The 15,092-nt window shown below is 34.8% G+C and overlaps 1 protein-coding gene and 1 pseudogene across 1 annotated transcript; both read right to left on the reverse strand.

Moving 5' to 3' along the window:
- Nucleotides 1-2,991: 2,991 nt before the first annotated feature.
- On the reverse strand, nt 2,992-4,081 carry LOC107794820 (uncharacterized). The gene has a single exon (XM_016617352.2). The coding sequence runs from the start codon at nt 3,914-3,916 to the stop codon at nt 3,179-3,181; it is 738 nt and encodes a 245-aa protein (XP_016472838.1). The 5' UTR covers nt 3,917-4,081; the 3' UTR covers nt 2,992-3,178.
- A 1,734-nt stretch (nt 4,082-5,815) lies between these two features.
- On the reverse strand, nt 5,816-12,098 carry LOC107794821 (MA3 DOMAIN-CONTAINING TRANSLATION REGULATORY FACTOR 1-like; annotated as a pseudogene).
- Between the last annotated feature and the right edge of the window lie 2,994 nt (nt 12,099-15,092).

A 15,092-nucleotide genomic window follows, 5' to 3' on the forward strand; every position in this document is an offset into this window, starting at 1 on the left:
TCTTACGTTTTTCTAATGAAAGAAAATATAGATGATTTGCCTATATAAGCATCATCATTTGTGAAGTAAATACCCACCAAAATATTTATTCTCTCATCCTCTAAAAAAAACTGTTCTTCTTCCTATTTTTGTAGAAAACTATTCTTCTTTCTATTTTCTGGGCAATTCTTTTGTTTGCAAATTCCGAACTTTCAGCAACGAGTGCACGTGTTTGGGAGTACTGTGGAACCTTGGGGAGCGAGCGGTCTTAACGATTTACATCCAGTCGGATCGAAATCGCTTTCAACACAATGGCTTGCCACGACACAGTTTTATTCGATACGTTATTTTTATTTTCTTATTATACTTAGTCAATATTATCAATTAATTTTCTAACAATGACTGACTTACTCTTGTCTTTTGTTGTGTTGTGTGCATCCGTAGGGTTGTCCTTAGTTTTTATTTTTTCCTTCTTTCAAAAAAAATATATTTTGAAGGCATTATTCCTATGGAATCTCTGTCTTGTCTCTCTATTTCTATATAAAAGTATGTACTATATAATTGTAGTGGTCCCTTTTGAACTTTATTCATTCCCGATCCGTGACCTAACGAATTTAACTTTTCTACTACACAAAAAGAGGAGGTCGTTAATTGGTGGAACATATCAATGTCTCCTCAACATATTTAAAAGGCGAGCAAATTGTATTGTCCTTTGTCTTCTTTAGGACTAATGGTTTCATTTAATAATTTTCTTTTTTGAGTCTGCTTTTCTATGGCTTAATTCCGGAAAAAGGAAAAATTATACTTCGTTTTAATTTATATGAACTTATTTCCTTTTTAGTCCGTACCAAAAAGAATGATCTTTTTTCCTATTTGGAAATAATTTACCTTTATGCAATGATTTATAGCCACACAAAATATATGTGTTTCATTTTACACCACAAGTTCAAAAGTCTTCTCTTTTTTCTTAAACTTCGTACCTAGTCAAATGGGTTCACAGATTCCCTCCCATAAAAATATGTACTGTTAAGTAATTTCGCGCTACTTTCGTCAATAGTGGTGCCTTTCAGCAATTTGACCTCATTCCTCACTAAGCACGTGACCATACTTTACAAGGTGTGCTTGGTGAATTACTCATTTATCCTTGATGTTGCTTATTGTGCTTCTTATGAAAGGTCTTATGTGTAATTTCAGAGGCAACCCTAAGCCACCCCATTTCTAGCCGCTCTCAAAACCAATGCTCGGCAAATCTTTTTTTGTATCACAACCTCTCTATAACAAAATCCCTATATAACAACACTTTCCTATAAAACCCAAGTTTTTTCGGAATCAATTTTCATGTTATTTTGCGGTCAGACCTCTCTATATATAACAACACTTCACTACAAAAGCCAAGCTTTTCCGAAACCAATTTTCATGTTATGTTATAATATAATATTCTCCATAATAGCACTTCGCTATAACATCCAAAAAATTTCGGAACAAACGAGGCTGTTATAGAGAGGTTGGACGGTATAATATATGTTCTAGAGAGGTTTGACTCTCTCTATCTATACTATATTAAAAACACGAAGGCCCTTAGCGAAATGTCGTTCGCTTTTTTTACCCTCTAAAAATAGAATTTACATTAGACAAAAAAGTCTTTTAGTTATTTTTCTAATATTTAGGACTTTTAAACCAACTATAATCTTTACTATTGAATCTATTTCCTTATTTAAATTATGTAGGAATCCTAAATATTTAAGAATTTGAAATCAACTAAACTTTTCCATATTAAACTTTTACTTATTCCAACTATAACCAACTATGCACTAACACGCTTTGGCCTAAGTATTCTCATACCAAATAGAAAATTTTCACTCTTTCTTCCGTTTCCATTTGAAATGCTTGGACTAAAATAAATTAAAAGATAAATTAAAATTAAAGAATTTATTTAATCTATCTATATTATATTAAAAGCACGAAGGCCCTTAGCGAAATGTTGTTTGTCTTTTCTATCCTTTTAAAATAGAGCTCACACTAGACAAAATAGTCATTTAATTATCATCTTAATATTTAGGACTTTAAAAGAAACTAAAATTTGATTATTAGATTTGTCCTTATTGAATTAAATAAGAAACCCCAATATTAAGGACTTTAAAATAAATATTATTTAAGAGAATTAATTAAGAGTATTACGTTTCTTTTCCTTGTATACTCACGTGATTTCCATAGAAATATGTTTACATTGATTCCTCTTATTAGGGAACCTATAATTCTAACATTACCTAATTAAATATTTGTTCTAATTATTAAATGTAGTTTTCAATATTACATAAAATCGATAAAGAGAATAATATTATGCTCGAGTAGGAGAATAATTTGAAAATAATTTATATCTTCTATACTATCAAAAAAGCATAAAATCTCAACAAATAATTAAGTCTTTGAATTAATAAAGCAACGGAAAAGTCAATTTTTACATCATTTTTTATAATTCAATATTAGCTATTTCATACTTTATATTGTTATTTATCTATGAGTTTCTAGGAGCTATAGTTCTATCTCTACGCTCACAAATTTCTAAAAGACCCAGAGATTCAAATTCTTCAATTTATTTTATTATCTTTGAATAATTATTTTAAAGTATTTTTTTGTTATTTGTTTATAGTATTTGGTAATAAAGATAACTATAATTTTCATAAGATATATATTATCTCATAAATCATAATAAGATATATAAAGACTTATGTGGCGTAGCATTTCTTTGTTTAATGAGCTAGCTTAGTGAGATTAACATTCATTATATTTAGAAACTTACATTTTCTTTCTTTGATATTTTTTCAATAACTAAAACACATTATTGAATAATATATATATAATTTTTAAAAAATTATATATTTATTGATATAGGTTTGCGCATACCCTAATGCTAGTATATATAATAGGATGAAGATATAACATGCCTATTTTATATAAGACCCACCAATTTATATTTTGTCCAAATAAACGTAATACAAAAATGTGACACACTAATTAAAAAGAAAATAATTTCACATAAAATAGATATATAATTCCTAGTATTTTTTTACATTGTATGTTTTCAACAATCAAATACTCCTATAAGGAAATTAGAGATAAATAAAAGAATTTAACAAGTAATGTAAAAGCAAATTAAAAACCGCAGATAAGATTCACAATAATGAATTGGTTTCATTTTCTACTTTTTCTTCTTCCTAAAAACCACCTCAGTATCCAACCCGAATCCATCAATGCGCCTTACCTCAACCAGCTCAGACCTCTTGTACAATTCCTTAAGTGGCTCCACACTGTACAAATCATTAGCCGAATACTTATCAGCCCGTCTAGATAACGCCACGTGTAACACGCAAATCCCGCCGGGCTTTAACGTCCGTTCGATCTCGCCGACGAACTTCCATGGATAAAGCGCATGATCAAACACATTCGAAAACTCTAAATCAAAAGTCCCATCATCGAACGGCTGATGATGAAAGTCACCTTTAATCACTAACGGATGATAAGGTACCAGATCAATGCCAACTGAATCGTTAACTCCGACCCGTTTTAGTGCCGCCACTTCCTGCCCGACCCGTGCACCAACACAAAGAGCTTTTGAATTATTAGATAAGAAACCACGAAGCTTTAAATTTTCGAAGAATTCGGAGAAGACGCGGACTTTGCGATCCCAATCCCGAGTTGTCCAGATTTGTCGGAGTTTGGGGTTGAGGGTCTTGTTGAGCTGGCGCTCGATGTATGCATCGTAGGAAGAATAACCGGGTCGGATTCGGAGATCCGGTGGGAGGTTAGCGGTGGTGGGTTTTTGGAGAGAGTGACGTGGAGTTTGTAAAGAAAGGAAGGCTAAGAAGGAGAGAGAGAGAAAGAGGGAAAGGATGAAAGGCTTGATGGCTAGAGGCAGTTTCTGAAGATTTATCTTCATGCTTGCATGATATGGAAAATGGATATATTCTACACGTAAAAAGTGGGTTTCTTGTTTTGAACAGAAGGTTTGTTATGGAAAATTCTCTACATAATGCGGGTGAGTTGGGTCGAGGGAGGAGGATTGCGTGAAATAACAAGAAAAGGATAGAATTTTGGGAATAAGGTGCTTCATATACGAAGCTCTCATTCTTTTTGAACCGGGTTTTTTTTGGTTGAGAAATGCGTATATATCTTTAGCTATTTCAAAAAATAATAACCGATAAAATTTATATTTTTTTATATATTTTTTTGCTAGCAAATGTAATTAATTTCGCTCGATGGCCACTTTAGTGTTTTGCTCTTTTTTATATCTTCCAACTTGTTTTGAAATCCAACTAATTCAAGTTTAAGCCGCATAAGACATATTAAAAGAAAAAAACATTCCCTAAATCGGGATATAGAAAAAGTTCACGGCTCATGCGGTAGAGTCATTTTTCTTTCGTTTGTAACAGAAAAGTCATTTAACTATACTTATAGCACTCACAAGGTTACTCAACCAAATTTCTCAAACTTTTGATGGACAAATATTTATTTTAGAGGAATTTTCAGAAATCACTATTGTTTAGTGGCTATTAACTTCTTATAGCTACAATATACATAATTACTTTCTATAGCTACTATTTAGTTGTTACGTGACTGTATTTGTTGTATTCGTGTTATTGTATTCATGAATATAGTAGCGGAATTTGCTTAAAACAGGGATTACAACTGTTTAATTATGTATTCCATGTATTCGTGTGACTGTGTTTATAAATATAGTGAAGTAATCCGCCTAAAAATGGTAATTACGTGTGTTTAACACGGAAAGCGCAATATTGAATTGTATTCAATTTTACTATATTGAATACAATTGTTTTCAAACAATAAAAAATTAAAATATATAGTATATACCGTTCTATTCAATTCGACTATATACATATATTCATTATTCACCATTATACATTGTATTCAATTCGTCGTATTCAATTTGACTATATTCAAACAACAAAAGATCACAAAAACATGGATATTCGGCTGTATTAAAAAATAAAAATAATATATTTATACAAAAATATAATATATTTGAGTGTATTTGTACAGAATACAATATATTTGTATCATTGTATGTGACTCAATAGCAAAGAAGAGAAGAAAGTTCGCCGGAGATGGCTTCCGGCCAAGAAAAATATTGTATACATTGTATTAAAACTAAAAATGAAGACGAACAAAAACCCGGTCCTCAAATCTTCTCCGGCCTAGCCATGGCCAAATCTGTTAGCCTAAGAGGACGAGTCAATAGTGGATGATGACGCCGACGATTCTAACGCTGATGACGATTTGACGACCACGCTGATGACACTGACAATTCTGAGGACGCCGACGATTCTTACGCCGATCACAATGACGAGATGGAGAAGAGAGAGAAATTTGAGGGAGAAGAGAGAGGATTCAGAATATCGCTAATATAGAGAGAGAAGGAAGAGAAGGAGAGAGAACATAATTAGCATATTTCACTCCTCAATGGCAGAATATAAAATAAATACTCCGTACCTATTTTACTATAAAATAGAAAAGATAGCTATAAGTAATAATATTTTAAAATTATTTTGATTTATAATAAATATGGTGTAATAGTTTGCTATAGGAGGTAAAATTTCCTTTATATTTTACCCTATAAATCTTCAACCTTTGTCTTTTTAATCTATATTTTACACTCTTTAAGTCTATTTGATTGCTCCCCTATTGGCTATCAGCTCCTTTTTCTCTTGGAGAAAGTAGCAGCTACGCTGTCTGGACATTCAAAATGTGATTGCAGCTGTAAATGCTCATATAATTTTACTTCAATTTCTCCGTAAAGTATCAACTATCAACAAGCAAATGGCATTAAACTAGTAAATAATGTAGAATTGACCAAAAATTGATTAAAGTTCAGGAAATGCAGGATTATTGTTAATGATCTGTACTAACACCCTTATGGAAGACAGTAAGGGTAATGCAGTATGCGTTTACCACTACAGTAGCTGAACACATGAGAGGCCTAATTTTTACATCAACAAATATCCATCATACAAGAAACTTAAAAGAAAAAGATATTAGGAAGGACTGGACAGTCCCTGTCCATCCACCAGTCCCAACAAAACGGCACAAGCTACTTAGAGAAGGCATCAACGAAGTACAAGATGTAACAAGCTAATGTATATGATCTTCTCATTTAAGATGCATCATCAGATAACCCAAAGGACGGTAACAGCCAGCTTCTTTCTTTGGCATGATCCACATAAAACGTGAATTTATCCTTTGCATTCGGAATGTCAAGAGCCAGATCATCAAGCCCATCCTTGATCCTCCCAAAGCCTTTAGTCATCTGGTTGATAGTGATAAGCCCCTCATTAAAGCATACTTGCAGCAAATCCAGCATCCTATCATTCTTCTTCTCCATTGCCATAACCAAAGCTTTTTTCACTACCTCATGATTGAAGAATGGCATTCCAAGATCTCGTATGCACTGGCAAGCTTCACTGAGAACACCACTACTTTCAAATTCCTCAAGGAGCTTTTGTATCTTATCCTTAGCATCCTCCACAGCCATCCAGTCCCACCACCCCAACACCTCAGGATCCTTTCTCCAGCATGCCGTGCAGACAGAAGTGATTGAGCCGTACAGACGGTCTCCAATCCACTGCTGCAATTTGGTGGCAGCCTGTTCGATATCTCTTCCAAATTCAGTGGAGCAAGGATATCATCTATTACGGCCCTAGCAAGGAAAAGAGCAAGTTCATTGGAAGCATCTAAAATGTCAAGAGCTGTATCTTCTGCAGATTCCAGTAGCAACACAAATCCATTTACTATGTCTTCAGTTGAAAAAATCTCAATATGAAGTGCAGAAAGCAAAACAGATGCCATTTCCTTTTCCTTGTTTTTCCTGTCCATGGCAAGGGTGATTAGCTTCTTCAGAAAAATAGGGTTGAACTCAGGTTGCCCCAAATCTTCAAGACTCCGGATTAGCTCCGGAATGTCATCCGAAAGAAAATACTCATGGATTATGCTAACAATATGTTTCTTGTATTGCTTCACTTTTTCATCATCCGGACCATGTGCTTGCCCATTTTCCTCTGAGGTTTTCGGAAAAGATGCATCAAGCCACCCCTCGGAGATTGCCTGAGGAACAATTGACTGGAACAATGTTTTAGCAGAAGGAATATCCAGTGAAAGATCATCAATACTCTCGGCCAACCTAGCAAAGCCCTTCACCATTTGACTGGAACTTATAAGACCCTCTTCTGAAGCCTCCTTTAAAAGTTTTAGAATAAGTGGTTCAGCAGACCGCATCTCCATGGCTAAAACTAGAGCTCTCTTGACAACTTCATGATAGAAAAAAGAAACTTCCAACTGCCTTATGCATCTGCAGGCCTCAACAGTGTCTCCACTCTCAACATATTCTCTCAACAGTTCAGCAATCCTTTTCTTGACTTCCTCAACAGTGAACTGGGTGCTGCCACCCCAGCGCCTCTCTACAAGTTCTGCATGGTGTGGAGCTGAGAGATAGCTCTTCTCCGCAGTTTGCAACACCTGAAACCCCTTGGAGGATTTTGGGAGCATTTTTCTGACTCTGGCAATAAAAGCTGGTGGAAGAATGTCATCGACCACAGCCCGTGCAATGAATAAAGCAAGGATATTAACAGTATCTGGTATGTCCACTGACAAGTCATCAGCAGACTCCAGAAGCATGTAAAACCCCTGGCTGATCTGGGTAGGGCTGATTACATCAGCATAAAGAGCAGAAAGAAGAACTGAAGTCATTTCCTTCTCCTTGTCATGCCTATCCATTGCCATAGAAACAAGCCTCTTAATAAAATATGGGTGGTACTCGGTTGAACCTAATTCCTTGAGATCAGACGCAGCCTGTTCCACATCACCAGTGCTGAAGTATTCCTCTATAATTGATACTACTGATTTCTTATAATCATCTAATGGATCAGACACAGCAGTTCCTACAAGCTCATATGGCTCCTGTTCATTTACAGTAAAGGAGGAATATAGCATTAATATAAAAACCTCATGAAATATTACTGAGACAGTATTCTAATACACTGATCAATCTAGCAATTACAGGTAAAACGGACTAGATCACTAGAAGATGAATCAATTGGTTCAGAAAAGATGGAATTTCCTGATGGAAAATTAGAATTTTCTTTAACTAGGATATGTATTTTGTGTCCTCTCTACTTTTTCTTTGAGAGAGAACAAAAGACTACCATTAAAATTCGATTGAAGTATGGCAAATAGAAAAAATGTGGACTACATGTACTTCAAGGAAACAATTGGGAGCCTTGGCTTAGGGATCAAGTAGGTTCCTCAGTGGAAAAGGTGTCCGAGTCTTAGGACTCAATTCTCAACTGTTTTATGAATCAGTAGAAAGGTATCTGGGAGCCATAACAAATCAGTAGCTATGGAGACAGATATAAATAGACAGGAAAGAAAGAACAAGAAATTAATCATGCTGCATTGGATATACATTAGGTGCACTTAGAAAAATAACTTTGTACTGAAATATACTATCATTATGAACCTTCACTTCTGCCGTTCTCTATACAATCATGATACTTAAGACTAAAGTGTATACATTATTTCTTTCTCACCAATGATTCCCTCTCATTCTTCTAATTACCTTTTCTTTTGCATTCTTATCCAATATTGTATAGCATACATAATGTTTGCAAGGTTTTAGAACCTGAGGGGAGGCATTATGGTCCATTGTACAATGTAATATTGCCAAAAAATGATTTCAGTACTCCAATGGAGAATAATGTAACATGCGATATAACAAATTTAAAGTTACTTTTTTCACCTAAGAAGTATAGTTGAATAAAGTTGCAAGACGCACCTCACCACTGTCGTAGTTCGGATCATTTCTATCAAGATGAGATTCACCTTCAGTATCGAGCAGTTTTCCCCAAGTGCCTTTACCACCAGCACCATCTGTTTCTCACCATCAAATAAAGAAAAGCATTCAGTATATGGACAGAAAAAGAAATTTTTCAAGAAAGCATACAAACTGCATGCTTTTGCATTCGAGAACACGATAAAGTCGCAAGAGAAAGGGATGCCATTTCTCAATTTCCAGGCTTCAAACTATTGGAAAATCAATTGGTAAGGATTCAGGAGGATGAGGCAAGACAAGAAGGATGATACCAAAGCCTAGGCTAGTACCACAGTACCTCAAAAGGTCACTCAGCTAGAGCTGCAAACCTGTTAAACCAACATGAGAGAGAGAGAACTGAACAATTAAAACCAGTCACCTGTAAAACTAATGTCAGAAAAATGCTTGGACTATCACTCATGCGCCCTCAGGCAAGGATGTTACTAGCGAACTTCAGCTCCTACTAGTTAGATCTTTGCACGGTGAATATGACAAATCAAAAGTGCTGGTAGGCAATGTTGCCAAAGGCTCATTTGAGGCATTCTGAAGCCCTAAAGCTCAGAGAAGCTCGAGCTAGGTGGTTGGCGTCCCTTACGCTGCGGTTCAATGTAGGCAAGGCACTAAAATGTGCACCTAATTGACCACGAGTTCTATCTTGAATAAAATAGTACAAAATCTTAAATACTATTGTCAAAAACACATATTATATGTTAAGAAAATCAATTATGAATGGATTTGTTACATTTTTCTTGCATTACATATATATTTTTATTTTTTTCTTCGTTGCGCCTTCTTAAATTGCCCAAACTTCAATTGCAGTTTACGCATAAAGGCCTCAATAGACCTGGAGCACTTTCTAATGCTTTTCGCTTTTGAGAACACTGCTTGTAGGTAAACATAAACTAAATCTTGGCATTAATAGAACACAATGCTCACATATCCACGAAAACTCATGAAAGGTCCCCACCCCACACCCCACACCAAAAAAAACATATACCCCATCCTCCCTACTTTATTTCTACGCCATTTGGCTTGGCAAAGATGAAAGAGCTCTATCGCCCCTCTCCCGAGTTTTCCACCCATTTACAAGATATTAACTTGATATGTGCGTTATATTAGTAATAAAGAAAATTTGAAGTACTAAACAGAAAACTTAACAAGATAAGGAATACATCACCTCCAGATCTAAAAAGGACTTGTCAAATGAATTGAAATCTTTGGAACTCATGAAAAATCGTATTGAACATTATTACTAGAGTGAGTAACAATGGTGGTGTTCGCTGGTGTTCAAAGTACATTTGAGACGTTTAGAAAGAATGTCACGAATTAGGAAAATGTGAGTAATAGAAGTAGAGTTTCGGCCAGCTTGGTCATACTTCGATCTAAGGCAACGGGCACATGCTACCTCTCATCAGCATAGACATGGGGTAACTCTGCCCACCAAGCTTAACCAGATAAGAAGAAATATCCACTATTTTTTTTATCTCTGTTTGGATTTGAACCTTGCTCACCCAAGTAATTTTTCACTTCATTTGACCTAGACCATGGTCTTGATCCAATTAGTCCTTTCTGAAATTATAGATATTGTATGGAGTAAAACATTGGTGTTACAGGGTACGCATAGTGGGAGCATGAGTTTAACTGGACTAAACATTTTTTGACACGAAATGAAAAATGCATTTGTAAAAAAATCACTAAACTTTCAACACATCAAAATGTTGAACCCACAATTTCAAAATGCAAGGGCAGAGTGGTAAACTACCTTACAAGGTTGAAGTCATCAAATTTAAATCCTAAAATTCACCTCTGACCAAGAACTCTTAGGGGTCGTTTGGTTGGAATACGATTTATACCGGTATAAGTTATGCCGGTATAAATTATATTGGGATAAGTTATGCTAGGATTAGTTATTCTGGGTTTATTCATTGTTTGGTATGTTGTATTAAGAATGACAATTGCATAATTTCTAAGAAGGAAGTATAAGATATACCGGTGCTAATTACCCCACTTTCTATAAGGTGTAAGTTATCCCGGTGTTAAAATTAACACCGGGATAACTTATACTTGATTTGCTAACTAAACAGAATATTAAGGTGGTATTAAATTTTTATACCACCTTTATACCTTCTTATACCTCATACCAAACGACCCCTTAGAGTATCACATAACAGGGGAAAAAAGGGTAGCACTATGTACAGTTCTCCGCACTGTAGCTTTTTTTTTAAAAACTATAAGCGTGATTGTTTTAAAACTAGGAACAATTAAGTCCCAAAAAAGTACATCAATCCACAATAACGGGAGAAAAGTTCAAATTTTCCATATGCCTACCTTCAAAAGGGATTTACAATGGCATTTCTATTTCGATTATTCAATTTAAATTTTAGTCAGTTAAACAGTACAACTTTCTTTTTCTCTTAAGCTCAGTAAGAAGCACCAGGACGTAATCAGTTCACTGGGAATTCAAAGATAGCCCGTCATAATTCAGAGCCTACAATTCAATACAGAAACTTGAGAAGAAGTAAAATATCGCCATGATTCAGCCAAATAGTAATACTAACCCTTCTTAACACGGATATGTTTCCCTGAGTGCGTACGTCGTACATGTCTCACAGCAATTCCAGCTGCGGATGCCCTCCCACCTCCTGGTGCCTTCACGTGATGCTCCGACAGTAGAACAGACGAGGATTTAGTACCTGGAGACTTCAGAGTGGGAGACTTGGGTGAAGATGACAAAACCTCCACATTCGGCGGTGCAACATTCAACATCTCCCTCTGTTCTTCAGTCAGAAATCCCTCACCCGACGCCATTTCACAAATCCTGCACACATCAAACAATCAACTCTCCGATTCAAATGTTAAGAAAATCGCAGAATACATTCCATATTCTATATATGTCCAGGTTTTTACCTCTCCGCACTGCAAGTGGCTACAGTGAAGAGCGCGACCGATTCGATTAGCTAATCAGCTAGCCGGAAGCTCAGAGTAACGAACGAATTCCTCTGTTCTTGGCTCGGATCTCGAGCCAAGAGAGGATAGAAAATCGAGAACCAATCCAGAATCCGATCCTCAAATAGTCATACAAGCACACTCCATCGTGCTGTTGAAACGCTAGATCAATGAAATCCAAGCGAAAAACAGTGAAAAGTAGAAAAGATGTGTATATCCTGTTGTATGTATGGGTTTTTGGATTTAGATTGAGATTTGACAAAGAAAAGCGTGAGAAGAGTGGGGGCACTGCCTGGAAATGGATGAGAATGAAGAGTATAAATAGGGAGGCTATGATTAAATGTACACGTCAGCAACAATGTCTCTATCCACGTGGCTTTCGCGCTTTAGCTGAGACTCTATTTGTGGAGCTCCATTCAACGTTACCTCATTTAGGGTTTGGTAATTTCGTTACATTTATGCCCCCTCATTGGCACAAGGTGAAACTAAGAGGTCTTTGACAGAGCGTGTTAAAAGAAAATAATGCATGCATTAATTTTGTGTATTAGTAATATTTTGTTTGGTATACTTTTTTAATATATGTATAACTAATACAAGCTATTAGTTATACACTCTATTTGGTATTATCCAATGTATAACTAATGTATAGAAAACCATGACATTAGCTAGACAAAGGCTATTAATGCATGCATTAGCATGATTAAAGACAAAATTATCCTTAAAGTCCCTTAAGTTAAAGAATATGGAGGGCATTTTTGTAAACAATTAAATTTCTTAAAAATTATGCAATGCATTTTAATTTTTAATACACCACACCAAATAATGCATAAAAAATAATCTCTGTATAACTAATGCTTGCATTACTAACTCATGCATTACTAACCCCTGCATTACTAATGCACCTTATTTAGCATTATTCTTATACGCCCTACCAAAACGACCCCTAAGAATTTTAGTTGGCGTTTGGACATAAGAATTATAAAATTTCGAGAAAAAAAGTGAAATTTTTTGTAAGTAAAAATAGTATTTGAAAATTAAAGTTGTGTTTGGATATGAATATAATTTTGGGTTATTTTTGCACTTTTGTGGGTGATCTGAGTAAAAAAATTTAAAAATAGTTTTTTGGAGTTTTTAAAATTTTAAAAAGTTCCAAAATCCTTCTTCAAGTGAAAATAAAAATTTTATGGTCAAACACTAATTTCCTAAAGAAATAAAAATATTTTAAAAAAAATCATGACGAAACGGGCTCTTAGTCTTAAACGTATAAAATAGTAAACACAAAAAAAAGGAAGTCAATGCATATTTTTGACCTAGCTAAATAGTACTATAATTTTCTGAGCAAATAGTATCAACTGACATGCCTTATTATAAGGCGGCTCCGCTAGAAAAAACTAGTTACACCATTTGATTTGAAAAGTTGTCCACTATCTAGAAACAACAATGGTATTGCTTTAAGAAAATCTTTATTTTTGACATCTATTCAAAATATTCTGCACAAACTATAAAGAACCTAAATGTACATTTTCACAAAGAACATTTATAATCCAGTAAACTTACATTTTTTCCATACTTATGATGACTCGTGAATTATTTATTTTTTAGTCAATAATGTTGATGGTATAATTTAATTTCATGTAAAAAAGGTTACAATCTCCTTCAAATCCCATCTCAACCTTAAGAACGTATAATTGGTAACGTTGGAGTCTTTTTTTTTTTTTTGGTTGGAAATGTTTGTAATAAATTTGTGCATTAAAATAAAACTGCAATCACAAACAACTATAAAGAAAAAAAAATTGATAAACATTGGGGATTACAACTCTGTTTATCCCTTAATTCTTCCCTCCGATTTATTATCCATAATTCGCGAGCCTTAGCAGCGTATTTCTCGAACGTAGAATCTCACAAACGTAGAATGATATGCATCTCCTTGATGTATTTGATGATCAAGAAGCATGAAGCAGCACTCCGCTTAGATCTTGGATGTTGCTAGAAAGTTGAGCAATACATATTTGACATGTCTTTGATCTCTTAATGAATATTCCAAGAGTTTTATGAAATTTCGGAGATCGTATATTTGATCTATTTGTGCATATTTTGAGAATTTATGGAACTGCTAAGATCGTCTTTGAAGGATATATGTAGCCTTATTTATAGGCATAAATTAGGGTTTGGGTGGACTAGCCACCAAGTAGCCCTAATAAACTCCTAATATTTCAAAAGTCGTCTTGAATTTAGGATTTATCTTGATCTGCTGAAATTTCAGTATCTACAAATGCCCATACTTCAAGGTTTGTCGAGGTGTAAGCTTGCTAAAACTAGAAGACGAGACTTGAAGTACCCGACCATCATAACAGATAATCTTAAAACTTGCAATTTTTGATTTGCAGGAGGAAGAGATGAAGGCAAAACTTGTTCCACTAGGCGTGCCAATTTGTTTGCAATAAATTTGTGCAGTAAAATAATACTGCAATCACAAATAACTATAAAGAAAAAAAGAATTTTTTGATAAATATTTGGGATTACAACTCTGTTTATCCCTTAATTCTTTCCTCCGATTTATTATCCATAATTCGAGAGCCTTAGGAGTGTATTTCTCGAACGTAGAATGATATGCATCTCCTTGATGTATTTGATGATCAAGAAGCATGTAGTAGCACTCCGCTTAGATCTTGGATGTTGCTAGAAAGTTGAGCAATACATATTTGACATGTCTTTGATCACTTAATGAATATTCCAAGAGTTTTATGAAATTTCGGAGATCGTATATTTGATCTATTTGTGTATATTTCGAGAATTTATGGAACTGCTAAGATCGTCTTGAAGGATATATGTAGCCTTATTTATAGGCATAAATTAGGGTTTGGGTGAATTAACCTGCACCAAGTAACCATAATAGACACATAATATTTCAAGAGTCGTCTTGAATTTAGGATTTATCTTGATCTGCTGAAATTTAAGTGTCTACGGGAAAGATAAGTTGCATTAATTAAGCGTAAGCGTATAGAGATTGTGATGCATGGGCACCATATTACAAGCAGAAGTAATAGTAGATGTAGCAGCTAAACTAGAATTGCTAACTCTAATGTGATTAGTGTTACCATCCCATGTGCTGCTCAAGGCTGGTTCTTCAAGACCAGTTGTCAAAAAAGATTTTACTTCCGTCAAGCCAGCTGCCGATTGATGAACAAAAATTGGATGCGTCTCCCTGACGATGTTGATATTTTCAGCTGTTGACGGGGCCACTCTATGAGTAGGTGGTTCTAGTTTTTCTTCAAGTAAAAGGCACTGG

This window comes from Nicotiana tabacum, chromosome 6, assembly GCF_000715075.1.
Source record: "Nicotiana tabacum cultivar K326 chromosome 6, ASM71507v2, whole genome shotgun sequence".
Lineage (NCBI taxonomy): Eukaryota > Viridiplantae > Streptophyta > Magnoliopsida > Solanales > Solanaceae > Nicotiana > Nicotiana tabacum.

Bases quoted from the DNA above. Each gene is read 5' to 3' on its own strand.
- LOC107794820 (XM_016617352.2), bottom strand. From the start codon at position 3,916: ATGAAGATAAATCTTCAGAAACTGCCTCTAGCCATCAAGCCTTTCATC.